Below are 27,437 nucleotides of genomic sequence, written 5' to 3'. Positions count from 1 at the left end.
GTTTCTCAAAGGCCCCACGGACAAGTGCCTGCGTGTCCGCGCATGTGCAATGTCATGATGCGCAGGGGCGACAAGAAGCGCAGTAATTTTTCCGTAAACTGGAGCAACATCCCCCTCATTCTTCATTAAAAGAATAAAAAAAGGGCAGGAACTAGCCAAAATGCAGGGGAATGATGGGGCACTTGGGTCTGTACGTCCCGCCCACTTCCGCCTCTCATTGGTGAATATCCTTGGGTCGTGGCGGAGGAGCTCGCTTCATTGGCTCTTAGCCTCCTAGGGGCGGGTCCGCGGTGCCGGCCCCGCCCCCCAGCTGCCGACGTGGGGCTGGCAGTGCAGGCCGATAGGGATCCGGGTGTCCGCTCGGAGGGTGAGGCGGGGATGGGGGGGCTGCGGCTCCTGGCGGTGGCCCTTACGTGCTGCTGGTGGCCGCAGGGCGGCCAGGCTAAGACCCTGCGGGGCAGCTTCAGCAGCGCCGCGGCCCGAGACGCTCAGGGCCAGAGCATCGGCCACTTCGAGTTCCACGGTAGGTCTGGGGGCGGGGAGAGGGATGAAGGCTCGCGGGCCCATTCTGCCGGTCGGCCCCGGGCTGCTCTTCCCCGCCTCCCGGGAAAGGCCTGGAGCCGGCGGCGCCCGGCCCCGCCCCGCCACGTTGGGCAAGGCCGGCGACTTCACCGGCCTCACTTGGACTTCCAGCGTTGCCGCAGCCCTCTCCCCCCAGCATCTGCCCGGAATCGTGGGGTGCGTTTATTGCAGCATCCTCTTGCGATTGGTGATTGTATTCTGGGCCTGAAAGCCCATTTCCACAGTTCCCACCCTCCCCATACAAATACACTAATAACTGGTCTGCTGCATCTTTCAAGATCCTTCCCCCAAAGCACGTTTGCTCCCTCCTGTCTCGGCCACATTACATACACTGAGGTACTGTAGTTTCGTGTGAATTTAAGTTCAGGAACTTAGATTCCCTGTTTCATTTTGTTTTTAAGATAAATTTGATAAAAACCTACTTGGAGCAGAGGGCTTTTGGAAACCAAGTAAAACATCCGGTAATATAGTTGTCATTACCGGCAGTTCGGTTACTTGGCCACTAGTGCAGTAATTTACTAGACCATGAGGCCTAGAATGAAGTTGGTGGAAATGCGTGTAAGTAGTGTCCTGGAAGCTTCTGAATCTGTTCTTACCTTTTGTTCTCCCTGAAAAATAAATAATTATTCCTTCAGTGAATGAATTTGCAGTGTATTCTAATTTGGTCTCATTTATTTATACTGTCGAAATTTAAATGTTTTTCTTGGTACATCCTCTTGGTATTCTTAATTTGATTAGTGCTAGACTTCAAATAATGATTTGCCTTGATAAGGTTAGGATCTTTGCTTCATACAGTCTTTAGTATTAGAAGATGCACCTCTGAAGATCAGAATATTGGCCTAGAAAGGATTCCTAGGAGAAGATGATATAAACTGGAAGCTATTTTGGTATGGAAAAGGAGTTTAAAGTTTTGGGAAGTTACAGAATTGATGGTATAAAGGAAGGGGAACCTGATTTTTTTTTTTTAAAAAATCTGAAGTTTTTAAGATAGCTGAGAAAAAGAGTATAAACCAGTTTTTCAAAATCTAACGTGGATCATCCCTTGAATGAATGAAGAAGAACACTAGAAACATTTTTATTATTATTTTTTGGTCAAATTTTCCTTTTCTTAACTGGCTATGTCCATACTTTGAGTATAGACAGTGATAGTAATGTCACTACAATAAATGGCACAATCTGGACAGTGGTGGACGATCTGGGATGTGTGGGAACTGTGACATACTCATGGTCATCAGGGAGACTTAGACAACCTGATAGTTCATGATTACCTGGTAAACATACAGGAGAAACATGTACTAAGTCCAGATTTCTCAAGACAAACTGGGGAAGGGTGCTTTAAGTATATTCATTTTCTCTCTTTCTGTCATACATATATGTTTTACATATATATAAAAGCACACACTCGTACATACACAAATATATTTACGTAGTATTTACTTACCAATTTTCAGTGAATTCTATTTCTGTAAAATAATAATACCAAAACTATGCTGAAATAATGACCTCTGGCTCAGAATGCAATTTAAGATGTTAGTAGGGTTTTAGAGTCACTTTTAAGACTTGATAATTTATAATATAATCAATTTATGTAAGAGACTTAGACATTCTTTGATGTGTACCATACCTTTAAATTTATTTACAGTGTTTAATCAAAGTGAAAATTATAGTAACAAAGTAAAAAACAAAATCCAGGAGAATAGAAGATCTTAAAATGGAAAATGAAAAACAGTCTCCTGCTTCACCTCTCCCCACCGAGAATCCCTTTCCCTGGGGGCAGCTACTTTGCCATTTCTCTTCTGGGCCTTAAATGTAGTTGGTGTGTGTAGCCAGGCTTGTTCTATATGAATCTTACAACATAGATTGTTCTGAAAGTTCTTTTGTAAAAGTCACAGATGTCAAATTTTGTTTCATATATAACATGTCTACCCCAGGACACATTGAAACTTCCTTGCTATTGCTATGCTTATTTTTTATATTAAAAGTATAATTTAGTATTAACAGCTATGTTATATTAAAAAACAAAACTAACTTTGGCAGGAAATTTCTATAGATTCTGCACAAATATAAAAGACATGGAGTGACTGTAAAATGAGACAATTTTATTACAGTGAATGTCCAAAATAACTTAGATTCTATTTATTCAGTGAAATGTTATCAGTTATCATTTGAATTGTAAGAAAACACCACACATTAATTTGGATAATCTCTTCAACTTGCATCTGAATGTGATGTTCATTCTTATGTGACTGACCTAGTTAAGTAAGATTTAAGAAAAATTGTGTTTTTTAAATTTCCATTTTGGTAAGTATAGGTGTTGAATTATGCTATGATCTCAGTTTCATACAAGACCAAACTAGCTGATACCTTTTGTTTTAATATCAAGGTGACCATGCTCTTCTGTGTGTCAGAATCAACAACATAGCAGTAGCTGTTGGAAAAGAAGCTAAACTCTACCTGTTCCAAGCCCAGGAATGGCTAAAACTGCAGGAAAGCAGTCAAGCTTATAGCTGTACTGAAAAATTATCCAAAGCTCAGTTGACAAGTGAGTATATCCTTTTTTCTTGGATCATTAGATATGTTTTCTTTCCTCCTTATTGTTGAGGTATTGTACAGTATATACATATTAAGACATTTCAAGGCAGCATACATCACATTGTAATGACACTTTAGTACATTTTAAGCTGAATTTTAAGGAAACTATTTCCTTGTGTAAAAGATAGAATGCCTTTTTATCCCTTTATCATTCACATTTTTGGAAAAATATCCAGATAATTTATAAAAGAGTCCTTTCCTTCATTCAGACTCTTATTTATTTATTTATTTATTTATTTTTTTGAGACAGTCTTGCTCTGTTGCCTGGGCTAGAGTACCGTGGTGGCAGCCTAGCTCACAGCAACCTCAAACTCCTGGGCTCAAGCGATCCTCCTGTCTCAGCCTCCCGAGTAGTTGGGACTATAGGCACACACCACCACGCCCGCCTAATTTTTTCTATTTTTAATTGCCCAGATAATTTTTTTTCTGTTTTTGGTAGAGACAGGGGTCTTGCTTTTGCTCAGGCAGGTCGGGAACTCCTGACCTCAAGTGATCCTCCTACCTTGGCCCCTCAGAGTGCTAGGGTTACAGGCATGAGCCACTGTGCCTAGCCCATTCAGACTCTTTACAGTTTGTATAATTCATGCCAATATTCAGATATGTTTTAACCTAGTGGCAGCATGGAGTGAATGATAACATATGTCGAATGCTTGTTATCTGCCAGCACTGAGCTAAACACTAAAAATGTATTATCTCAGTTAATTGTATGATTTAGCCCAAGTGAAGCTGTTTTACAGCATGTCATTGGCACATGAGACTTATTCACATGTGACAAAATATGTCACTTTGGGACGTACCAGTGCCATGTCATTCATAAATTTCTGGGTTCACCTCTAGAGAGGCTCTACTTTTTTTATCCTAGTCTGGTGGCTTAAATCCATGATCTCATTCATTCTCATCAACGTTATCCCATGCATTAGGGTGTTGGCCATCCAGAGTAAGTGCAAATCTTTTGTAATATAGAAATGAGGAACATGTGCCGTTCTACCCATTTTATCCCTTGGAAGTTAACTGGTTGTAGGAAACATTAGGAATTTGAAGCATCCATGAGAAAAAAATAGGAATTATCCCTCTTCCTTTTTTCCCCTTATTATGCAGAGACTCATCTGTACATAGAACATTGTAGGCTCTTCTTTTAGCCTCGTTGGGTAAAACACTCCCATTTCTAAACATCTAGTCTTGATCTTAGCAGCTGCCTGCTTCCCTCATAACGCAGCTAGCTAGAACAGAGGTAAAAGTAGTGGTCCCTAATCCTTGCTACTCATTGCAGAGATCTTTTATCCAGATTTGTGAGATGACATTGACAGTATGCTGAAGAGGTTCTGAATAATTGGATTCAGATGTCAAAGAGACAGTTACTTAAAGTTATTTACTTCAACCCTGAATTTCAGAACTGAGCTGGGAAATTTGTACAAATGCTCATTATTAGTTATCTTGTCCTTTCTATACCAATTTGCTTATCTTAGTGTTACACACATATATAAAAACTCATGTCCTTCAGTTCCCAGTGCTTATAATGTCCAAACTGAACTCACTGTCTTCTCCATCCAAGCAAGCCTGGTCCTTTTCCGCTGTTTCATGTTTCACGGACTAGCACCACCATATCCAGTAAACAAGCAAGAAACCAAGGAGTTTTCTAACACTTCCCTCTTTAACCTTTCTATCCCTTTCCAATCTATTACTAAGTCTTGGGGTTTACTTCTAAATATCTCTCGAATTCATCTACTTTTCTTCCTCTATATCCCTTACCATGTTATTCCAAGCTGCCATAATCTCCTGACTGCCATTTCAATAGTCTCTTACCTGGCCACTCTACAGCCACTCTACAGCCACTCTGTAACCAGATCTTTCTAAACGATAGATTTGGTCATGTTACATTCACTTCCTCATCATATCCTTGAAATAATCGAGTGGTTTCCCACTGCTCTTAGGACAAAGATAGGCTTCCTTAACCTGATCAGCGAAGGCATCATAGACTGGCTACTGCTTGTCCCTCCAGCTTCATCTCACAGTAGTCCCTCCTCCCCCATCACTTTATTTGTAAAATTTCTTTGCAGTGCTACCCTCACCTTGACACAGGCTTTTCCTCTTTGGCTTCCCATTTTTGGCTCCTCCCTCGACTAATTTAACACCTTAGTTTTTGTAGCCTCTTGCATTCCTGAACAGCACTTCTCATAGTTACCACTTTACACTTTATTTATTTGTTGTAAAATCTGTCAGTGAGAACAGAAGGGCTCTTTGGTGTGTTCATTCACTCATGCATTCCCTGAGCACTTCCATTGTTTCATGTACTCTGCTAGGCACTGATGATGGATCAGTGATAAAATGCTGGCACTCTCTCAGTCCTTAAAGCAAGTGAGGATGACAGAAATGAATCAGATCAATGTGAATAAATGTGAAATTGCAATTGTGGTAAGTACTATGAGTGTTATTACATGGTACTATAAGAATGAGAATTTATGATACTCTAGTACTTAGTGAAGTATTTACTAAGTATCTGTAGAATGAATAGTCATAGAGCTTAGTGCTTGAGGGCTTTTGGTTGGTAGGTGGTTTACTTTTTGTGTTTGGCACATTAAAGACTTTTTCTGTCTCCGGTGAAAACTTATCAGTCAGTTTAAAGCTTTGAGCTATAAGAATATCAATTTGTTTTCTTGTATCACATGGTCGATATTATATCATATACTATATACACTTGTAAAAACATCATTTTTGTGTCAGTTGTATTCCTGCATTCCCAGAACTTTTGTACATAGGGAGAACTTCTGTACAGTATGGTGCAATGGGAAGGCCACAAAGCAGAGTCACTGCTACTAATTTGTAACAAGATCTTGTTATTTTTGAGCCTCACTTTACTTATCTGTATAAGAAAGTTGGACTAGGTTTCTCTAAAGTTCCTGATAGTCCTAAAATGCTGTGATTCTAATTGTAATTCTTTAGGATGGAGTTACTTGTGTATAGGACTATAACTTAATGAAAACTCTTGCTATTGTTCTTTTTCCTGTTTTCCCTTCCTCTTCTGTAGTCTATTGAGTACAGGGATATCCTTTGAAATTATGGAATGGAAGATATCAGGAAGCAGGAATTTTAGAGAAATGAAGCCTGTTTTGTTAAACTTTGAAGCCTGAAATAAAGTAGTGATTTCTATATATTTTCTATATATTTCCCCAATTTTTTTGCCAATAACAAAATCCAAATCTTAAGAACATCTATCTTTAACTTTTATACTTTGTTGTCATTTTTATAGCACGTTGTTATTCAGGAGTTTAAGTGCATTGAAACAAAGAGCATGTCCTAAAATTCATGACAGTATAATAGTACCACTTATTTAAAAATAATTCCTTGTAGGAAGTGCATTTCCTGGCTATTAATGAGACTTTTAAGAATGAGTAGTCTTTCTCCTGTTCGGCAATGAACTCATTAACTATGCCCAGCTTCTTGTAAAACCCCACTGGTGCTATGCACTATGAAAAGACTAGCAGATTTGAAAAATCTCGTGGTGTCAAATGTTGACTTTCCCAAATTAATGTTTGAGAAGTTATTTTTCAGACTTCCTTTGTTCTCTAATGTCATAAAACATTTTAAAAAAATACTAAATACTAAAATACTACTTTGTAGGTTTTTAAAGCAAGCAAACAAGACATTTAAAAGCACTGAAAATGATGAGTTTATGTTTCTACCTAAAAAAAATTTAACAAGGAGATTCAGAGTAATTTGCTATCACATTACAGGAGCTAAATATAACATTGGATAGAAAACATTTCAGTATTGTCTTTTTACATCTTATACATATAATTCCTTTTGTACGTTTGATATATTTTATAAATCATTTAAAGGTGTTAGTAGTTTACTATTGTGTGTTTTGGTTAACATCATTTCCTTTTATAATATGATTGGGCAATTAGCTATTTAACAGCATTCTCTGCAATTCAAGTTTTGTTGATATTTGAGGTACTAATTACACCAGTGTAGAATGTGCATGGTGTGCTGTAGTCTTTTGTCTCAGAAACAATGAACACACGTTTTGTCAAGAGGCTTGCTTTTCAGGCTCGCTGAAAAAAACAGCAAGACAAAAACTAAATGCCGGTATCATTTTATGAAACATACTTTTGTTTCTGTCTGATGTAAATCCGCATAATTTAAAATGAAACATCAAAAGTGTATTGGTGAAAATATAGTGGTTAATTTTTATATTGTTTATCTAAGAGAAAAATTGCAAGTGGTAAAATGGCAACACAGCAGAGCCTTTATATAATGAGGTCCAGATTATGTAACTGCAAGCTGCATATTTAAACAGCCTTATTTCGGAACTATTCATTGATCATATATTCAATTCTTATTAAGGATCTTCAAATATTTCACAGAAACTAGAGTCTTTGCTACATTTTTCCAGAAACTTTACAGTAAAAAATTAGTATAAATGTCAGCTAATTTTCAATAGCCAAAAAAGCAATGCTGTGGAATTGCTAATCAAATCCTCTTGTTCAGTTTAACTGCTACTGAATGAAATTCCCAGTTGAACAGTCCAAGTTCTCAAAATTTGAATCCTGTGTAAATACATCTGTATCTCATTTATAAAAACAACCTCTAAATAACATTTTCCCAACTTTCTATTAGGAAAATTTTCAAACATACAAAAAGGTTGAAAGTATAGTCCAACTAGCATCTGTATATCCTCTGTTTAGAGTCAATAATTATTAATATTTTCTTACATTTGCTTTGTTTGTATGTGTATGATTTTTGTTTTTAATTGAACCATATGAAAATAACAGTTCACTCCTCCATACTTAAGCATACGACTTCTAAGAATAAAGACATTCATCTTCATAACCACAATATCATTATTACACCTAAGAAAATGAATAACTTCATAATGTACTCTAAAATCTATTCCATACACGAATTCTCAGTTACCTCAAGAAATGTCTTTTACTTATTACAATTTTTTTTCTACAGTTGAGAAAAAGATGACGACTAATTTGTCCTTAAATATTGGCATATTGTGGGGGGAATCTAGAGTTGGGAATTGAGCCCGTCATAATCTTATATTTTAAAAATACTCTACTTTGTATGGGATCATATTTTAGGATTTTCGTTTACTGTCTCATTTGCTCCTCACAAGAACTCCGAGCTAGACAGGGCAGATATCTCTATTTTGCTATTGAAGAAACAGATTTAGAGAGGTTGTAATTTATTTTCTGAGTCCCAAGGCCAACATTTGCTCTTCTAACTCTATTACTCTTTTCATTATACCTAGAATTTGAGACATTTCTCTCCTACAGCTTCATGATAGCATTAGTCAGTGCCTCTGAGGCCAGGATCATACTTTTAGATCTGGAAGGGATCTTAGACATCATTTTGTGTTTCTCAAGAGGAGATGTTTATTGGCATTTTAGGAGGAACAGTTCTTTGTTGTGTGACTTCACCTGGTATTGCATGAGGTTTAGCACAGCCCCCTTCCAAGTATCTAAACAGCTATTGTGACAACAAAACTGTCCCCACACATTCTCAAACACCCTGGAGGGGAGCAGATTACCCTGGGCTGAGAACTGCTCATTAGCATAACCACCTTGTTTTACAGAAAAGAAAAGGAGAATTAACATTTATTTAGCTTCTACTCTGTGACACATACCATCATAGGTGACTCATATAACTTAGTCCTTGCATCAACTCTTTGCTGTAGGTAGTATCTTCATTTACAGATAAAGAAAGTGAGAGTCATTGGTTATGTAACTTGCCCAAGTCACATAGCAGATAAGTGTTGAAGCCAGGATTCAGACACAGATCTGTATGATACTAACATTCATGAGTCTCCCCCACCTTCCCACATACTATATCATACTACCTTCTATGGACCCGATCTAGTATAGTAACTTTTATATTCCCGTAATTTCTATTTTTCTGCTTTTTAGTACCTTTTTTAAGAATAACCAATCAGAAAAAGATTTTGGAAAATCTTTTGAAAGCATTTGTCAGCTATAGTTTTTAGATATAATGATGTTTTCAGTTGAATGCTCCATTTTAAATTTAACTCAGATAATTTTCAAAAATGTTGCTGTGATTGTTACATTGTGAATATGCTTAATGCCGTAGCCTGTACACTTAAAAATGGCTAAAATGATAAATTTAGCATTGTATATATTTTTACCACAGTAATTTTTTTTGAATGTCATTAACATACTTGGAAACTTTGAAAATATTTAAAATTAAAATTCAAAGTGTTAGTGAAACTATTCTACTCATTTGTGGTGTTTCTTAGTAGTACCTTTATAGTGATTTCTTTGGTTAAAAGCATCATTTTTATGTATTTTACAATTTATAGCCCTTATTCCAGTACTATACCAGGGCTTGGATTTCTGAGGCCGTAAGAATTAAGCAAAAGGGTGTTCTAACCTGAAATTGATTATAGGACTAACACAATGAACACATTTGAGAATTTTTCTATGAAAAGTGCTTTTTGTTTCTCTTTAAAGTGGCCATGAACCAGACTGAACATAATCTGACAGTGTCCCAGATTCCTTCTCCACAAACGTGGCATGTGTTTTATGCAGACAAGTATACGTGCAAAGATGACAAGGAGAAATCTCAGGCGGAAGATATCCCATTTGAAATGGTATTACTAAACCCAGATGCTGAAGGGAATCCATTTAATCATTTTGGTGCTGGAGAATCTGGTAAGAATATGTATTTAAGTATATTTCAAATATAGGAAAAGATTTATGCACAAATATCTTCATGTACTCTTGGAATATTAAAAATTGAAAACCTGTGTGTCCAAAGTAGGGAAATAGTTAAGTGAATCTTACAGCATTTTGATAGCTGTAATACTAAGTTAAAAAAAAAAAGCAGAATGCTGAATTTTATATTGCATGATTTCAAGTGTATTAAAAAGTGTAGAGAATAAAACAGAAGTGCAAAAATTAAAACAGAGGTGGTCTCCATATTCTGGGTGGTAGAGTTGTGTAGTTTTTAATTTCCTCTATACATTCTAGATTTTTTGTTTTTATGATAACTTAGCATTATTTTTATACAAAAATGGTAATACATTGAGCAACATAAATTGATAACTCAACAATTAAGTGGGATTAGAAACTGAACTCCTTTGATTGGCTGACTCCTCATTAGGTTGTTTGAATAGATTTAGGGATTGCCTTCGTTGATGCTTAACAAACATTTAGGAATGATCAGAGTCTATAATGCTTTTTGGAATCAGATTTACTGCCATAAAATAGTTCATCAAAATTTTAGGTGACTGTGTCCTACCCTCCTGAAGTGAGATTCCTAACCCCAACAGAAGTGAATGACTTCTTGTGATCATGATAAACATTCTATAAAGTATAACAGATTTGTAAGTTAACACGTCAGAGTAAGGATTTGCGGGCCATCTGTCAAAGACAAGAGTTAAGGGTTTACCTCTTCAGGCCGGGTGCGGTGGCTCACGCCTGTAATCCTAGCACTCTGGGAGGCCGAGGCGGGTGGATCGCTCAAGGTCAGGAGTTCGAGACCAGCCTGAGCAAGAGCGAGACCCCGTCTCTACTAAAAAAAAAAAAAAATAGAAAGAAATTATATGGACAACTAAAATATATATAGAAAAAATTAGCCGGGCATGGTGGCGCATGCCTGTAGTCCCAGCTACCCGGGAGGCTGAGGCGGTAGGATCGCTTAAGCCCAGGAGTTTGAGGTTGCTGTGAGCTAGGCTGACGCCACGGCACTCACTCTAGCCCGGGCAACAAAGCGAGACTCTGTCTCAAAAAAAAAAAAAAAAAAAAAAAAAAGGGTTTACCTCTTCATGAGTTCACTGCCTGTTTGAAAAAGCCAATCTGCTTAGAGAAAAATTCAATTCCATTACATCTCATTGGCCATAAAGAGGGGTGGGTGGAGGTGAGGCAGGAGTGAGGCCACATTAGATTGAACTGATTATTTAGTTTAAAGTTTAAACTTGTCACAGCTAGAAAAGTAACTCAAGGAGAATGTGTTATACACAGTAGGTCACAAATAACAATGTAGTAAGGGATAAACTTTTTTTCATATCCTTTGGTTTGAAAAACTGCATACATAGTGACAGAATGGAGTACTAAATGTTTTTAAAGTAGTAATTTTAAAAGTTCTTTCTGTGAAGGAAATGACATAGTGTAAGCTATTCAAGTTGTTTTTCAATGCAGATGCATGTAAATTAAATTTCACTAATGATACCTTGGACCAGTGAAGATCATTGTTGGAAGTTAATTTAGTCCTGCCATTTCCTTAATCTTTATAAAAGATGTTGACATTTTTCTGTATTTTTAAAAGAAATTGGTGGAACCCAGGTCTATTGATGGCATTGGATGGATGGCTGTACTAAATTGCTTTTAAGGTCCTTTTTAACAGTAAGACTTCATTATTCCATATAACACTTATTTTTAGGACTAGTCAGGGCTCACCAGGAGGTAATGCTCTGCTGTAGTCCCTGCATGTGCAAACTCTGCTACCTCTAGGGGAGTCCAGACCTACCAGTCCTTTCCCCTCCTGCCTGCCAGCCATAGTCCTTTGGCTCAAGAGGTTGTTTTATTGTGTGGCTCCATAAGACTCTTCTGGATCATGATCAGCTTTTTCTTGCCTCCTTATCCAGTCTCCCATTTGTATCTCCTTCCTTATCCCCTGTTTGGCATGTGAACTTTGGCCCCGGGCCATAAATGATCACATTTGTGCCCTGTGTGTTACTTGGGCCACCGAGTGCCAGTCATACCCTGCCTTGTCTTGAACCTTGCCCATATCTTCTAGTGTTTTCCTCAACATCCTGCGTTGTGGCTAGCTTTTCTTTAGGATTCATATTAACCATCCTGACTCCTGACCTACCTTTTCCTGATTTTGTGACTGATTTTGATTTGATGTTTACTCTTCTGTCTAAAAGCTGTCTTTTTTTTACAAAAATGGGGAAAGTCACATTGGTCATATTGCTGACAATATTTAAACAAGGGGCAAAACCTCACTTTAATTTTATTTGGTTTCATTAAGCATGAGATTCTGTGCAAGGCTAATCTGTGGGGATTAAATTATTAAAAAGTGCCAGAAGTACCCCAAAGTATCAAGCATTGTTACGTGACTGCCTTAATTCCTAAAGATCACATCATTTTATTGACTAAAATGCCTAAACACCTTTGTAATTCTACATTGAAGTATATATAAATCAGTGGCTCTCAACCCATGATTATGTGTGCATCTGGAGAGGTTTTAAAAGAAATCCAGGGGTTCACACCAAGAGACTCAGTTTTGGTTTGGAGTGGAAGCCAGGCATTAGTAGCTAATCAAAGCTCTGAAGTTGATGCTAATATGTGGAACCACTGGTCTAAAAGTCTGTATTCCACGTTGTTTCGGTAATGTGTTGGTTTTAAAATAGAACCTTAAGAGGGATTCTTCCTATTCTGTAGCCTCAGGTATGGAATTTGTTTCCAGGGAATAATCTTCAATTAGTTCATTTTAGAAACTTCTGCTAGTTAGTCTAATTTTTCTGCTCCAAATAGGGAAAATTGATTTGCTATGCTTTTTACTGAGAATTGACTGTTACCATGTGTCTGAGAGGTTTGCATTAGAATAACCTGCTGCAAATAGCTGCAATTAATGTTACATGTTATTCTGGTTAAATTTTATAATTTGTTTTCTTTCAAACCAATGATATATTTTATATCTACCAGACTTTACTTAATCCTCTATTATACAGAGTTGGTCTAGATTAAAAAAAGCAAACTAAAGCAAGTTGATGCCATTTGACAAAGTACTGAATAGGAATATAATGCTTTATGGTAGAACAAAATAAAACTGCTTCTTAAAACGATTAGAAGCCTTGTTAACTATATTTGTGCTCTTGTTAGAGACCAAAAGAAGTACGAAGAATCCTGAGAACATTATTATGTAAAGACATACAGACTGGTATTCATTGGGATAATATTACAGGCTCTGCCACATCTGCCATCTCACTGTTTGTAAGATTCCAGTAGATAAGTTCATACTTTTGTCCCTTTCTTCCTCTCTGTCCCAAAAGATAATGGGTTGGATCTCCCATTTAGCCCTCATAACATGTTGGAATGTTTTTGGCTTAAAATAACAGAAAACCCTAATGCAAGTTGTACAGACAATGATGAAATGAATCATCTTACACAACAAGAAGTTTCCAGGCTTCCCCAAGGTGGTTTATTTAGAATTTCTCTACCCTGCTATCTCTGACTGTCAGCTTTGTCCTTCAAGTTCAAAGTTATTACAGCTGCAGCAGTTTTGGACATCACATCTCAGTAATGTCAGAATTCAGTATCTCTTCTTAAAGGGAAGGGACTCTTTCCTAAAAGCTCCCTATCTCATTTCATTTGCCGGATCTGGGTCACATGCCTTTGCTACACAACATCATAAGAGAAATATAAATTAAGATGAAAGAACGAAGATATGACACATGAAAGAAATCTGTCAAAAGGGTTAGGTTTACCTCTTAACTGGCAAGGGAATGAGAATTTCTGATTAATTTAGACTAAGCAGGATATATCTTGAGTCACTTGAGGGTGGGAGATCACTGGGGCTCTGAGACAAGGATCATGGACAGGCAGGAGTGTCTGGTCCAGGTGCTGCCCCGTGACCGAAGGCTCTTTCCCCTTATCTCCTTCTCCTCTCCCATCTCCCATCATTTTGCTGGTGCTGAATTCATGGAGTTTGTCCTCTAAGTTTTCTCTCTACTTAATTTTGCCAATGCTTCTTCCTTTAAGTTTGCCTTAAAATCTGCACATTTCCTTATAGCGTAAGTGTTCACCACCTGTTGCGTGCTCATTAAGAGTATTTTTCTTATTTATATATTAAGCTTCAGGTAAGATTTAACACTTAGTTTCCACATATTTTAAAATTAGATTTTAATTTCAAAGTGAACAAACACAGATTGCTTTCTCGTGAATGCTGATGGCAGAACAAATATAAAATTGGTAGTTGAAGAGAAAAAACAAAGAGACTTTTAGAGGTGATTTATTTAAAAGAACACTGAGTGCAGAACCAGCATTTTATCTTTAAAGTTACGTTCAAGGTAAGAATCATTTATCTAAAATTCAATGAACAAAGTGTGGGACAAATGTCTTAGTTCAGTTCACTTAATATATTACCTCAGTGAAATAATTTTTTATTGGTTATAATGTTGGCTTTTTTTGGAAAATACATTTAACCTTGAATAATACTAAAACATCTTTTTTTGCTGGTAATATATGTCTTGTTTTCAAAAGTCCCTTCCTCGTACATTATTCTGATTTCTCAGTAAATAGTCTGAGGATTTTCTTTTCATGATGGATTTATAGTATAATAGAGTCTGAAACTTTATCCTGTAATGGATATTCTATAAAGTATTATAAATAAATAAAACTTTAAATAGAGTGCCATGTTTAATTCCTTAATACTAAGAAGGAAAGATAACAACTAACGTTCAAAACACAGAATGCATAAGGAATTTTACTGACCCACAGTTGTTAATATGTTGAGCATTTGTATTTTCTGTCTTGTTCCAGTACTATAATAATCCTAGGATTATTATGCCATTGTTTCTAAAGCTGAAATACTTTTCTATGTAAGGAGTTTAAAAAGAAAGTACGCTCCTTCCATTATTTGGTCTCCCTTCCTACAGTCTAAACGTGCTTTTTCACCTGCACTAGAAAAGTGAACGATCAACATTTATAATCGTAGAGCAGGAGAGACACCCAGTGGCTGAAATACTTTTTGCTACTTTTTTTTTTCCTCCTAACCATGCCAAAAACATGATTGAACTATTTATTGACTGTTTTTCCTATGATTTGTGTCTTCTGGATTGCTTCTCCAAAATTATTTTCCACATAATAGAAATATTCCCTTCTCTGACTGTTAATTGGAGTTTACCCATGTGGGAAACTGGAGCAGGTTCAGTGTTCAACTGGAGTGGAAGTGATTGTAATTTACACTGTTCATTCACAGACTAAGTGGAGGCAGCTTTATTTACACCACTGTCATGGCACTCCAGTGTTAGATAGAATGTAAAAGCCTTAGTATAGGGACTGTCTTGAGCTGTAACCAAGTAAATGTAAGCCATTAAACTCAAAGCAAGCCTGCTGCTTTATTATAAACATTTTCTGAAATTTCTAAAAGATGAAGACTCAGAAAATTCCAATTTAATGGAGAAAAATGATGTTTATCATAAAGTTACATGAAGACTATTGAAAAACTACTAGTAGAGCTGCTATAATAACTGGCACCATCTTTAATATAAAATCTGCACATTCTTACTTTATTCTTTGCCAACCAGCTGCCTTTGCTTACTCAAACCTTTGATTTTATCATGGCTTAGTTTGACTCCTCTGGCCTGTTCTTATTACGTTAAAACCTTTTAAATCAATTTCTATGGCCTACCTCCTTTCCATGTTTCATAGTTTGAATTCTCAGAGAGAATATGATTAGTCTAACTTACCTTTGAGTAACATACTTATTTTTTTTTTTTTTTTTTGAGACAGAGTCTCACTCTGTTGCCCAGGCTAGAGTGAGTGCCGTGGCGTCAGCCTAGCTCACAGCAACCTCAGACTCCTGGACTTAAGCAATCCTCCTGTCTCAGCCTCCCGAGTAGCTGGGACTACAGGCATGCGCCACCATGCCCGGCTAATTTTTTCTATATATATTTTTAGCTGTCCATATAATTTCTTTCTATTTTTAGTAGAGATGGGGTCTCGCTCTTGCTCAGGCTGGTCTCGAACTCCTGAGCTCAAATGATCCGCCCACCTCGGCCTCCCAGAGTGCTAGGATTACAGGCGTGAGCCACCACGCCCGGCCCCTTTGAGTAACATACTTATGTTATTGGCCACTTGGGTTGGTAGCCATTTGGTTAGATGTTATAGTTTCAGTAGACTCTGGAGTGGACTCCATAGCATAGTATTTCCTTTTTATTAAATAGCAAGAGCCTCAGAAAGTTTACCTCAGATGGGGGCTCGGGACATGACAGTTATTTTGAAGCTTTGTTCCAGTGGAAATTCAAGGTAATAGGACATTCCAGAGCTGTGTTCCCACAGGTTAACTATATCAGAATCACCCTTACTAAAACACAGCTTGCTGGGCTTCACTCACAGAGTTTCTGATTTGATAGATCAGAAACTGAGTGGAGCCTAAGAATTTGCATTTATAGCAAGTTCTCTAGGGATACCAGTGGGCCAGAGAGTACACTTGGAGAAGCATTGTCCAGGTATATTTATTATTGACTGAATAAATCTATTTCTAAACTTCTTACAAAAGAAATCCACTTTGAGGGTAAAAATTATATCTAACTGTTTTCAAATAAAACTGTGATTGTGTGATAAGTCTTTGGGCTTCCCTGACCACTGTGCTTTCTTACAGATTGACTTTAATAAGTTTGGTTTACACTGCCTTCTTATAGTTTAAAATTTTGTCCCAAAGTAGAAAATTGTTTAAGTTTTACCGATTTCCCTTTTTTTTCCTCTTATGAAAGTAAATACTGCGTCTCCAATTAAAAAACAAGTTCTAGAATTATATTGACAGGAAGATTTGAAAGCAACCCAACACTATAACTGGCTTTGTTTTACTGAAGCAAACTCCTTTTCTTCTCTTCACAGGGTTACATGAGTTCTTTTTCCTCCTAGTCCTAGTGTACTTTGTGATTGCTTGCATTTATGCTCAATCATTGTGGCAGGCTATTAAGAAAGGAGGACCCATGCACATGATTTTAAAGGTTCTGACAACTGCATTGCTGTTACAAGCTGGTTCAGCTTTAGCTAATTACATTCATTTCTCCAGGTAACTCAAAACCGCTAAAACTGTGTTCATCATTACATCTAATTAATCCTAATTAGTCCACCAAAATTATGCTTGCTTTGATTATGAACACTTTTTTTCCCATTTGTAATTTACACTAATACTTTCCTCTTCAATTCCTCAGTTACTCCAAAGACGGAATAGGGGTACCGTTTATGGGAAGTTTGGCAGAATGTGAGTATCTTTCTGATTTCCTTTGTAAGTGTAAATTCGCTATCTGCTTCCTGTTTGGTTCTGTTTTTATAAGTTAGTTCAAACTCTATTGAAAACAGGGTTACAGATTTGGTTCCCATATGTACTATTTAGTTTCTTAATAATAGGTAGTGTGTGCAATTCTTCATTGTTTTTAGAGCATATTTACATACATTCTCTCATTTTATCCTCAGTAAAAAGTAGATATGTGTATCCCTATTTTGCAGATAAAGAATCTGGGCTTGGTAACATAAGCACATTTCCAAATGTCAGTCAGCCATTAAGTGTTGGAGCCTAGACTGAGACCCAAATTTTCTGACCCCAAAGCAGAAGTCTTTTCACGGTTGTATTTCCATTTTCTGTTACACTGACTTTTCTCTGGTTCTGACCCAAAGCCATAGGGTACACCTATAAGTACACTTATAATTGAGCTGACCTCACATCTATGTTCATTTATTTACAAGTGGAACTCTTTTTTCAATTAAGCATGATAGGAAAAAGTATTTAAAAGGTCCGGTGATCATGACATTTTAAAGAGAAGTTCAGAGGGACATTAAGTCAGGTGCCATTCTTAATCCTGGAAAACTAAGACTTGCTCTAAAAAGCAGAGTCTGAATATGAAACCATTCTAGGGTTTACTTTTCTCACATTTCTGTATTTCTCTTCTAGTCTCATCAGCCTTTAATAGGGTATTTTGTGTTTATCTCTGTTAATCATCCCAGGACCCACTCATCCTGACCTTGCTGCTTGTTTTAAGATTCTAAAATGTCAAGAACCTTTTATATTCCTTATGAAAAGGATGTGTCCTGTTTCACCTCTTGGGCATGAACAAGAGGAGCTTATCCTTTTTGAGTGTTATCCAGAGCTCTGGCTTGTCCCTCTCTTCTCTCTTAGATGACTTTTAGATTTAATAGAGTCATAGAATTTTAAAGCTGGACAGAACCTTAGAAATACTTTGGCATATGCATTTTATAAGAGGAAATTGAGACCCAAAGAGGCAAAACAGAGCCGATTAGTGGCAAAGATGGTACTAAAATCAAGGACTGTTGAATTTTTGTGAGTATCTGCTATATAAAATTCAGTATTGAAAGCTAAAAAACCCTTTTTAAAAAACTGCAAAAAATTGATGTTGCTGTTTTTTGGTATTTCTGACAAAAGGTTTGGTTAGTTAAATGATTAAAATTCAAGTTTGTGTGATCAGTATATTTTGCCTATAGTTAGTTATTTTTCGATGATAAATGAGCGTGTTCTACGTATTCAGTTACAGTATGGATCTGTGTATTACTTAGTACATAAAGAAATTATCCAGAAAATTAGGGGGTTTTCCCTCAGATATTTGTTTTTGCTACTTAGCAACTTATGTAGGAATATTGCCTTGGCTAATTTGTGTAAGTAACTAAATATATATTTGTAAAATGTTTAATAAAATTAATTGGCATCAGTCATTTAAAATCTATGATGAAAGAAAAGTGTGCTTGATCTGAAAGGCCATGACATTTTATATCATTTACATGTGGTAACAGTTCATTATCAGAATTCAGTATCACTGATATATAAGCATAAATGTAGAGTGGCCAGTTTTAATTTTGATGGCAGAGCAGAGGGAAATCTGTCAAAATATCTCTGAAAAGGTATATCATTAATACGTGTTTGGCTTACAACTTTTAAATATAAATATTATATTCTCCAGATAGTTTTATCTGTTTCTGCAAGAATATCCTTATATAAAAGAAGTAAACATTATAAACATCAAAATTATAGATGGAAATTAGAAGGAAGTTTTATTTTGTTACATTGGGATCACAAATATATTCCAAAATTCACATCAAAATACATTGTGATGAAAAAGTGATAATCTTTTTATTAAATCAATAAATATTAGCTCATAAAATAAGTATGCATAGAACTCGAAGCATTTATAGATTTTTATTTTCTTAAAGTGCTGAACTGGATACAGGTGGTTCTGTTACATCCTTTTTAAAGTAGCAGTCATTCCATGCAGTGTCAGTGCTGGCCACCTGGGGGCACATCGCACTAACGCATGGAGCTTTTTCATTTGTCTTCAGGACTCTGAAACCAAAGCCAACATAACTGGATGTTACAGTGGTTATGCATTTTATTGTGTTGTTTCTTATCAATAGTTTTAGAAAATAATCTTCACATTGTAGTTCAGCTATCACACATACACACACAAACAGAAATGAAGGTACTGGTATTCTCTACATTGCAGAAATTATATTTAAAATTTGTTTCTTTTAGTATACAATAAGTTATAGACAATGGGATTATATAGTTAGAAAAGCTAAGAAAAATGGGAAACAGAGCTTTAAGGTTGGACTTAATAGAGATATGATACGGGCATATTTGTATTTTTAAATAGGAGTATTGCCATTGTTATGACTAGTTTTATAAATATTTACAAATTTTATGGCAAAATTTTAATTCTTTAGAGTTATTATTCTTGAATATCTCTTATTGAATTTCCTCAGCATCACTTTGAAAATGCCCATCTTCTTGTGGTTAAAACAAATGATGTCATCTCAATGCAAAAACTACTGCACTGTTTGTATGGTGAAAACTTGATTGACTTTGGTTTTCATCTCCCATTAGTTTTTGACATTGCGTCCCAGATTCAGATGTTGTACCTACTATTGAGTCTATGCATGGGTTGGACGATAGTCAGAATGAAGAAGTCTCAAAGCAGACCTCTCCAATGGGATTCTACCCCTGCATCCACTGGCATTGCAGTATTTATTGTCATGACACAGGTGAGTGTTAACACTCAGTGTTTCTGCTCAGCAATATTCAGAAATGCACACTTGAACACACCTCATTTCAAAATTGAAACCTGAGATGCATGAGGAATTTATATCATTCTGAAGTAAAGAGTGAGAGATCAAATAATCTCTTAATCTTCTGGGTGCTAGTATGTGTAGATTGTAAAATTTAATTGTAACTTACCTGAATATGAGCTTCCTATTAGCTTATTTAAGCATAGTATGTTTAATGTTAGGTTACAATCTCTTTTCCTACTTAATAGTAGCTTTCTTTCATATTTTCTAGCTCATGGTAAGTACTCAACATTGAATGAGTGATTCAGTGAATTTGAGATTTATCCATTGTCAAGAATCCTAAAGGATTGGCTACTTTATACTTACAAGAATTCAAGTAATTATCTGAGATTAATGAAAAGGCAAAATATAGACCAAAAAAGAATGAGATCTTGTTTTGAAAAACAAATCTGCTTTACAAAAACAAATCTGGTCTTTTCTAAAGGTCCTCTATGTCTTTTTTCCTTTTCTTCTTTAGTGGTAGTATTGACATTATTCTAGGATATCCATATGCCTATGTGCAATGGATTTTTAAAAATTAAGAAAAAAGAAAGGTATAAACATAAAAATTTGTACTGAGTTTGTGACCAGCATTAGCTATAAGTAAAAATAAAATACTTACCTGGGCTCTGTAAAGGACATTATAATGTAAGTTTTAATGCATGAAATAAATTGAAAATTTATTAATGAAGGGTGGGGCCGGTGCTTTACTCATCTTTATATCTCCAGTATTTACTTAGTACTGTAGGTTCTGAGTGAAGTAGGAGTATTGAGTTTACGTGATTGATTTGGGAAAGAGACCGTATCACAGGTGGTGATACTTAGAAAGGACCTAGTGCCAGGAAAGGGGCTGATGAGAAGGAATTGAATTGGAAGTGAATCTTAACAGTAAGGTTAGGATTCTACCAACTTATTGTTTTTGATCCAGGACTAATAGTGACTAGTGTTAATATCTGGCTTAATTCTCATTTTTCAATTAATAGCTCTTTTTAAAAATTCAGTTTTGATTATCATTTCAATATAATTTTAATTCATTGTCACAAATATAAATTGAGAATTGAGATTTTGACACTACACTAGAGTTAAGTGAGCATTTATGAGGAACACATTAGCCGTAACCCTGATCTTCAACAACAATCCAGATGAGACAGAAGAGACAGGCAACCAAAGACTACATAAATAGATATATATTTCACACAGACCACGTTAGCATATGTATTTGAAAATAGGGGAGTTTGAATATGTAAAAATGTGAATCATGGGATATGATAGTTCTATCTTCTATGTTGCAAAAGTTAAGAAATGTAGGTTAAGGAATCAGATGGGTATAATTTGTTGGAAAGGAGGAATGACACTTTCCATTTAGGGCAACTATTGAGCCCATGAGGAAAATTTCACATGTCAGGATGACAAAGGAGTTTACCTACCCAGAGTGGTAGTAGGAATACAATTAGGGTACAAAATGTGAGAATGAGGGAAGAAAGAGGTTGCTGGTAAACCTCATAAAACCTAAGAATTGGATGCAATATTGAGTTTTGATCTCTTCTAAAAGTCCTTGAAAGTCACTGTAGACTCAATTCTGAGGGTTGAGTTGACACATGAGTGAAATGCAGAGAGCTACAAACGTGTGTGATAGTAAAAACAATAATTTAAATGATTGATGTTCAGTAAAGACAGAAAGAACATGGACACTGATTTCTACTGAAAAGCAATAAACAGAATAGCTTAATGAGGAACTTGTTAAGTTTTTCCTACTAAATATTAACAACATGGGAGAAAAGGTCAGCAAGCAGATAGGAATGAATGACAGTGCCCTGAGTGCTTATAGAGAACATTAAAAATGTGTTCTCCTTCACTCAGGGAGGTTACCATGAAAAAGAGTGAAGTCTGAAATCAACAATTCTGACTTGTTAATTTTTGGATTACCTAAGGCACCAAAATATTTGAAAGTTACCCTGAGATAGTGGGCTTGACTGCAGAACTGTTTGATTTCTTATGATGGTGTTGAAGGAAGGAGATGGATTTAGAAGAAAGTTTATGTTTGTTCTCTTAAACTTTTCCATTTATTTTCATCCTGAGAGATGTTTTATTTGAATCATGATACTAATAGCAATAGCGCTTTTTTTATCTTTGAGTATGATCTTAATAATACTTGATAAAAATACCTTTTGTCTAGCCTTAGGGTATTAAAGCAATGAAAAGACTGTGCCTGTACTTTATTAATTGACAACCTTTGTAGTCCGATGAATCTTAGAACCACTTAGGAATGTTTATATAATATTTAAGGGGATATGATGTATAAGAGTTTTAAAAAAGTACTGTATTGTAAGTATGATTTTTTTTTTTCTCTAAATGTAATATTATTTTTTACAGAGTATTTTGTTACTTTGGGAACAGTTTGAAGATACCAGTCATCATAGCTACCATTCACACCACAACTTAGCAGGGATCCTTCTAATCGTTTTAAGAATTTGCCTCGCATTGTCATTAGGCTGTGGACTCTATCAGATCATCACAGTGGAAAGGAGTACACTCAAGAGGGAGTTCTACATTACATTTGCCAAAGTACGGGTTTGCAAAGAAAGTGGCTTCTTCTGATTAGCAACGTTGTTCTGGTTTCTTTGGGAAATTAAGAAATAACCACATGCTAACATTTTATTTATTTTTTTTTTTTTTTGGGCAAGCCTGTAGGCAAGCTTTATTCTTTGACTCCTCTATCCAGGGAGGGGGCTGTTAGTTGCATCTCACCCAAATGGAATGTGATGGGAATTAGGGGGTTGAGTAGTTTGGAGAGTTGTCAGTCTTAGCAAATGAATATAGCTGGTGTGTGGTGTCTCCATCAATCCTTCAGTGCTTGGCCATGCAGGCTGGGGAATGGTCAGAACAGACTTGTCAGAGGTCTCCAGAGCTTTACAATACCAAGGTTCAGGAGGTATAGACAATAAGGAAAAAGGCCATTTCCTACTTGTGTCCATTTTAGGAGCAGTAGACAGTTAATAGGTTTTTTTTTGTTTGTTTTGATTGGCTTTTTAAAAATTACCTAGGGAAGGGAAAGCTTATTAATGTTCACAGGTGAGTTGTCGTTGAATTGCTACCCCAAGTGGTTTCCTTAACTAGTCATCAAAATACTAAAAGACAGGGTTCAAAGCTCCAGAATTCAACCAGCAGATAACCTGCCTATTGCTCAAGCAAGTACCAGAGTTTTAAAAAACAAAATTAAGCAAAATAGACCTTTCCTCAAATAGGATCTTTATCACTTAGCTTTGTATGACTCTTTCCTAAGAAAGCCACATTCCATTTCAAAAAACATGCTGCCAAGGGTACAGGTAAAACAAAGTCCTTGTCTTTTACATGCTAACATTTTAAACTTTCATTATGTGCTAGGCACTACTGTAAGGCCTTTATATGCTTCAGTTCATTTAACCTTCACAACTTACGTGATGTAGGTATTATACCCATTTTCTATGTATATGCTTGGTTCGTGATTTCTTATCAATAGGGATTTTACATTTTTCTGTGCCATCAGAATTTTTAAAAAATGTTTTAAGAAATTAGAATATGGTTTGCATTTCTCAGCATTTATTAATTGGCTGTGAACTGTTATTCCCAGAGTTATGCAGTGTTTTATAACAAACTGTGAGACGCTATCCTTCAGCATTAAGGAAATGCAGCCAGCAGGCTGAGCACATCTGTTTCAGCCAGCTTCACTCCTTCCATATGAGACCATGTTCACATTATTCTGCCTTTCTATGTCTACGCTAGTGAGATCTAAAAGCAAGTTTGAGTTTTTTCCATACCCACTTAATAAAAGAAAAGATCAGAAGAGGAGGTGGAGTAGTAGCATTACAGAAACCTCCCTCCCTAGAAGGTTCTGTTTTCCTATCAGATTGAGAGAATCCGTATCCCTTCATCTTGGTGACTCAAACCAGCATTCTGACACATAGGGATGCAGTCAGCCCACACTGGTCCGCAGAATTGATGACCTTCTGAAGCGGCTGTGGAAGGAGGGCCCAATTCCGTCCTTGTTCCTACCACTGAGCATGGCAAAGCTGTGCCGCGGCCCTGGAACCAACGTCAGCCATCTGAGTACCAAACAGACAAGAAAATGCCATTATGATTTTGAATTTTTCACAGGGACAGGAGTGCTTATTGTTTGATAAGTTAGCATGTATTTGAGGCACCAAGTTTTCCTCTTTCGTTTCACATTTAAGCAGTACCAAATTTTTCTTGAGCTTAAAAAAAAAATTATGTTTTAATTCAACTTTTTGAATAGGGTCAAACATCCAGAAGTATTTAAAGAGTAGCAAAAAGTATTTCTTAACTCTCTCCCATCTGCTCAGTCATCAGCAGCTCCTCATATAATTGCTGCTATTAGCTCCTAATTTATCCTTCTAGAGAAGGATACATTTTTTTAATATATATTCCTGTGTATGTTTCCCTCCATTTTGATATAAATAGTAACATACTAAACACATTGTTCTACATGTTGTTTTTCTCTCTTATATCTTCAATGTATTAATACCAAGCATCTTAACACCTCTTATTTATTCACTTACTTTTTTATTTCAAATTTAATTTTGGAAAAGAGAATACGTTGCTATGGTTCAAGGAAAAATAGAAAGAGATATTTGAAAAGTATAACATAAACAGTTTCCTTTCTTACCTGCCCCGTTCCCCCTCCTCCATCCTACCCTTCAAACAGGTAACCACTATTAGTGTCTTTTGTGTATTCTTGCAGAATTTCTTTGTGTATCTATATGAAAATATGAATATGCATTCTTTTTTCTTTTTACAGAAATATTACACATTTTTACCTTGCTTTGTCAGTTATTAATTTGTTACTTATATTAATATATTTCTAGTATATCAAACTGTATATATGTAACAGATTTATAAATATAAGATTATAAATACTCCAAAAAATACTTATTTCGCTAGAAACAAATGTCACAGCAACGGTAAATTTATTTCTACATTTTATTGCAAGCTTTACAGGCCAGTTGAGGTTAATCAGGATGTAAATATACTAGTAGCATTTTTTGTCTGGTATATTTTGAAAGTAGACCCAGCTGTACTTATTTGACTTATTCATTTGTTTCAGGGCTGTATCTTGTGGTTTTTATGCCATCCAGGTCTTGTATGCATTTCTATCATTTTTAGTGACTACCAAAGAGATAAGGTAAGTAATATACATGCTCAAAATAGTTTTTTTTTAAATGAAAATGTAGTCTTTATTGGGAAAATATTAAAATAGGAGGGGCCTATTTATTCAGAAGTTTTTTGAGTCTTTAAAACTTTGAAACAAAATATTAAACCAATAAGTATATAAATTAGAAATTTAAAATATAAAAGAATTTTTAAACATTTAGTTTATACGCAAAATGATGGAAATAGCTTTTGCTCCAATGTTAACTTATTTTAGAATACTGTTCTATCAATTAAATTAGAGAATTTATAAAATCTTTGTTAAGAAAAAATGATAAAAATTTTTGCTACATAATAGTCAAAATCAAGATAGATTTATAAAAATCAGTTCAGTTGCTCTAACAGACTACAGACTAGCGTGCCGCACTCAAGTATGCCGCATTTTGATTGTGTTGATACCTACTCCTTAGGTGAATAGCTCCATCATTTCCAAGTGGAGTCCTGCCAGGAGCCCTTTACAAGCACTGCAGTGTGTGCTTGAACGCACAAATGTTTATTGAGCCTGTGAGATATTTACAAAGGGTAAATAGATAGAATGGTAGTCTACAAAAATAGAGAAATGAGAATTTTTGAAAGGGCTTTTAAAGTACCCTTTAAAGTTCAGATAGGAGTATCCTTTATTCCTATTACTAAATTAGCCAGGAGAACTTGAATTTTCTTATAACTTACTGAAACTCCTGTCTGTAGTGTGCACACCCATGAGAGAGAATGGTTTAGCAAATTTTTCTTTTGTGTCTTACTTTGACATCTATAAACTCTTCAAGGAATTTTACCCTTGAACAATTACAGTCCCTATTGAAAATTTTTTTAATAAAATGTACCCATGGTAAAGATGAAAGATAAGAGCACTGTATTTATATAAAAAGCATTTCTAGGTCGTGATAAATTGAATATAGTTTTTCTGTTCTTCCCGCAGTAAAAGCATTCCCTTTCTTTTCTTTTCAGGTTATTACAATAGGTGTTATCCTTTGCCAGTCTGTTTCCATGATTATTCTCTACAGACTCTTTCTGTCCCACAGTCTATACTGGGAAGTTTCTTCACTTTCCTCAGTGACACTACCGCTGACCATATCATCTGGACACAAAAGTCGCCCTCATTTCTGATACTTGATTTTTATTGAAAGGAAAAGTGAATTGGTTAAAAGAGTGCAATAAGGATCCAAATACAGTGACTTTTTTTTTCATACATTTAGTATGAAAAATTGAACAGCGAAAGCAGAGCATGTTATTTATGTAACTGCATTTAAGCAGTACCAGAACTGAAAAAAGGTAGTAAGTGAAATGTTTCAAATACACTTAAACAATAAACTTTCAAGAAAGAGTGTTGTTATAAGGTAATTGAAGCAATTTCTATATGGAAATAAATGTGAAAAATAATTATATGATATTTTGGTAAAATATTCACCACTTATAATGCCTCATCTTCTATCAATAGCTAACTCAGGTTTGATAATCTTATAAAAAGTAATCAGTTAAATGATTACTTACTTATACATATTAAACTAGTCCAGTTATGAAATCAGTGTAACACACTGATTTTAAAAACTGCTTCTTTTTTATGCTTTAAGGAAAATGCATTTCTTATTTGAGTTTAAAGGAATTGAAACTGAAATTACTTCAGGAAATGAATATAAAATATGTTCACAGTTTAAATGAACATGCTTTTGTTTATTTGTGGATGGGTTATTCTCCATTTTTTTCTATCATTTTTGGCTCTAGTTCAGGTTTTCGCTTGATTAGCAAAGGGCTTTTGACAAATAGTTTATGAAAAATAAAACTTAGATACATTACACGGATTGTAAGGACAAAGGGTTTTAAAATCTGAGCACTTAGGTGAAGGGACAAGCAGGTTTATGTGTTTGAAAAGAAAGAAGGAAAAGGTACTATGTGATATGGTACTAAAATTTTAATCCCGATATAATTCATTTCTCTTACATTGAATCCCCAATCATAATTAAGCCGTATACACAGATTAAATTAACAGAAGCATTTCACATAAATGTTGGTTTCAGTCATCAACTACCCATGAATTACTGCCCAAGGATACTTAATCAGGATTAAATTTTCTATGAATAATTGAAAAACAAAATACTCACTGGATTTGTTATAATCCGTATTGGCACTGGATTCTAAGTAGTTGCCATCTTGAATCCTTTGTAATAAAGCCATATTTTTGTATGTGTGTGATGCCCCAGTATTGAGTATGCTAGCTAAAAAATATCAGGTGCCTGATTGCTAAAAGGTGGTCCA

At 35.6% G+C, this 27,437-nt stretch overlaps 1 protein-coding gene across 1 annotated transcript; it reads left to right on the top strand.

Annotated features, from left to right (window-relative positions):
* The first annotated feature begins 339 nt into the window (after positions 1-339).
* Positions 340-26,429, top strand: GPR180 (G protein-coupled receptor 180). Its single transcript, XM_069467097.1, has 9 exons — positions 340-523; positions 2,966-3,124; positions 9,648-9,848; positions 16,761-16,941; positions 17,084-17,133; positions 19,762-19,919; positions 22,356-22,547; positions 25,084-25,161; positions 26,133-26,429. The coding sequence occupies exons 1-9, from the start codon at positions 379-381 to the stop codon at positions 26,289-26,291; spliced, it is 1,323 nt and encodes a 440-aa protein (XP_069323198.1). The 5' UTR covers positions 340-378; the 3' UTR covers positions 26,292-26,429.
* Positions 26,430-27,437: the final 1,008 nt, after the last annotated feature.

Source organism: Eulemur rufifrons, chromosome 4 (assembly GCF_041146395.1).
Source record: "Eulemur rufifrons isolate Redbay chromosome 4, OSU_ERuf_1, whole genome shotgun sequence".
Classification (NCBI taxonomy): domain Eukaryota; kingdom Metazoa; phylum Chordata; class Mammalia; order Primates; family Lemuridae; genus Eulemur; species Eulemur rufifrons.
The sequence above is the reverse complement of the archived record's forward strand: the minus strand, read 5'-3'. Positions and strand labels throughout refer to the sequence as shown.

Coding starts and splice junctions, on each gene's coding strand:
- GPR180 (XM_069467097.1), top strand. CDS start 379: ATGGGGGGGCTGCGGCTCCTGGCGGTGGCCCTTACGTGCTGCTGGTGG. Junction 9,849..16,760: donor TTTTGGTGCTGGAGAATCTG/GTAAGAATATGT, acceptor TTCTCTTCACAG/GGTTACATGAGTTCTTTTTC. Junction 17,134..19,761: donor TATGGGAAGTTTGGCAGAAT/GTGAGTATCTTT, acceptor ATCTCCCATTAG/TTTTTGACATTGCGTCCCAG.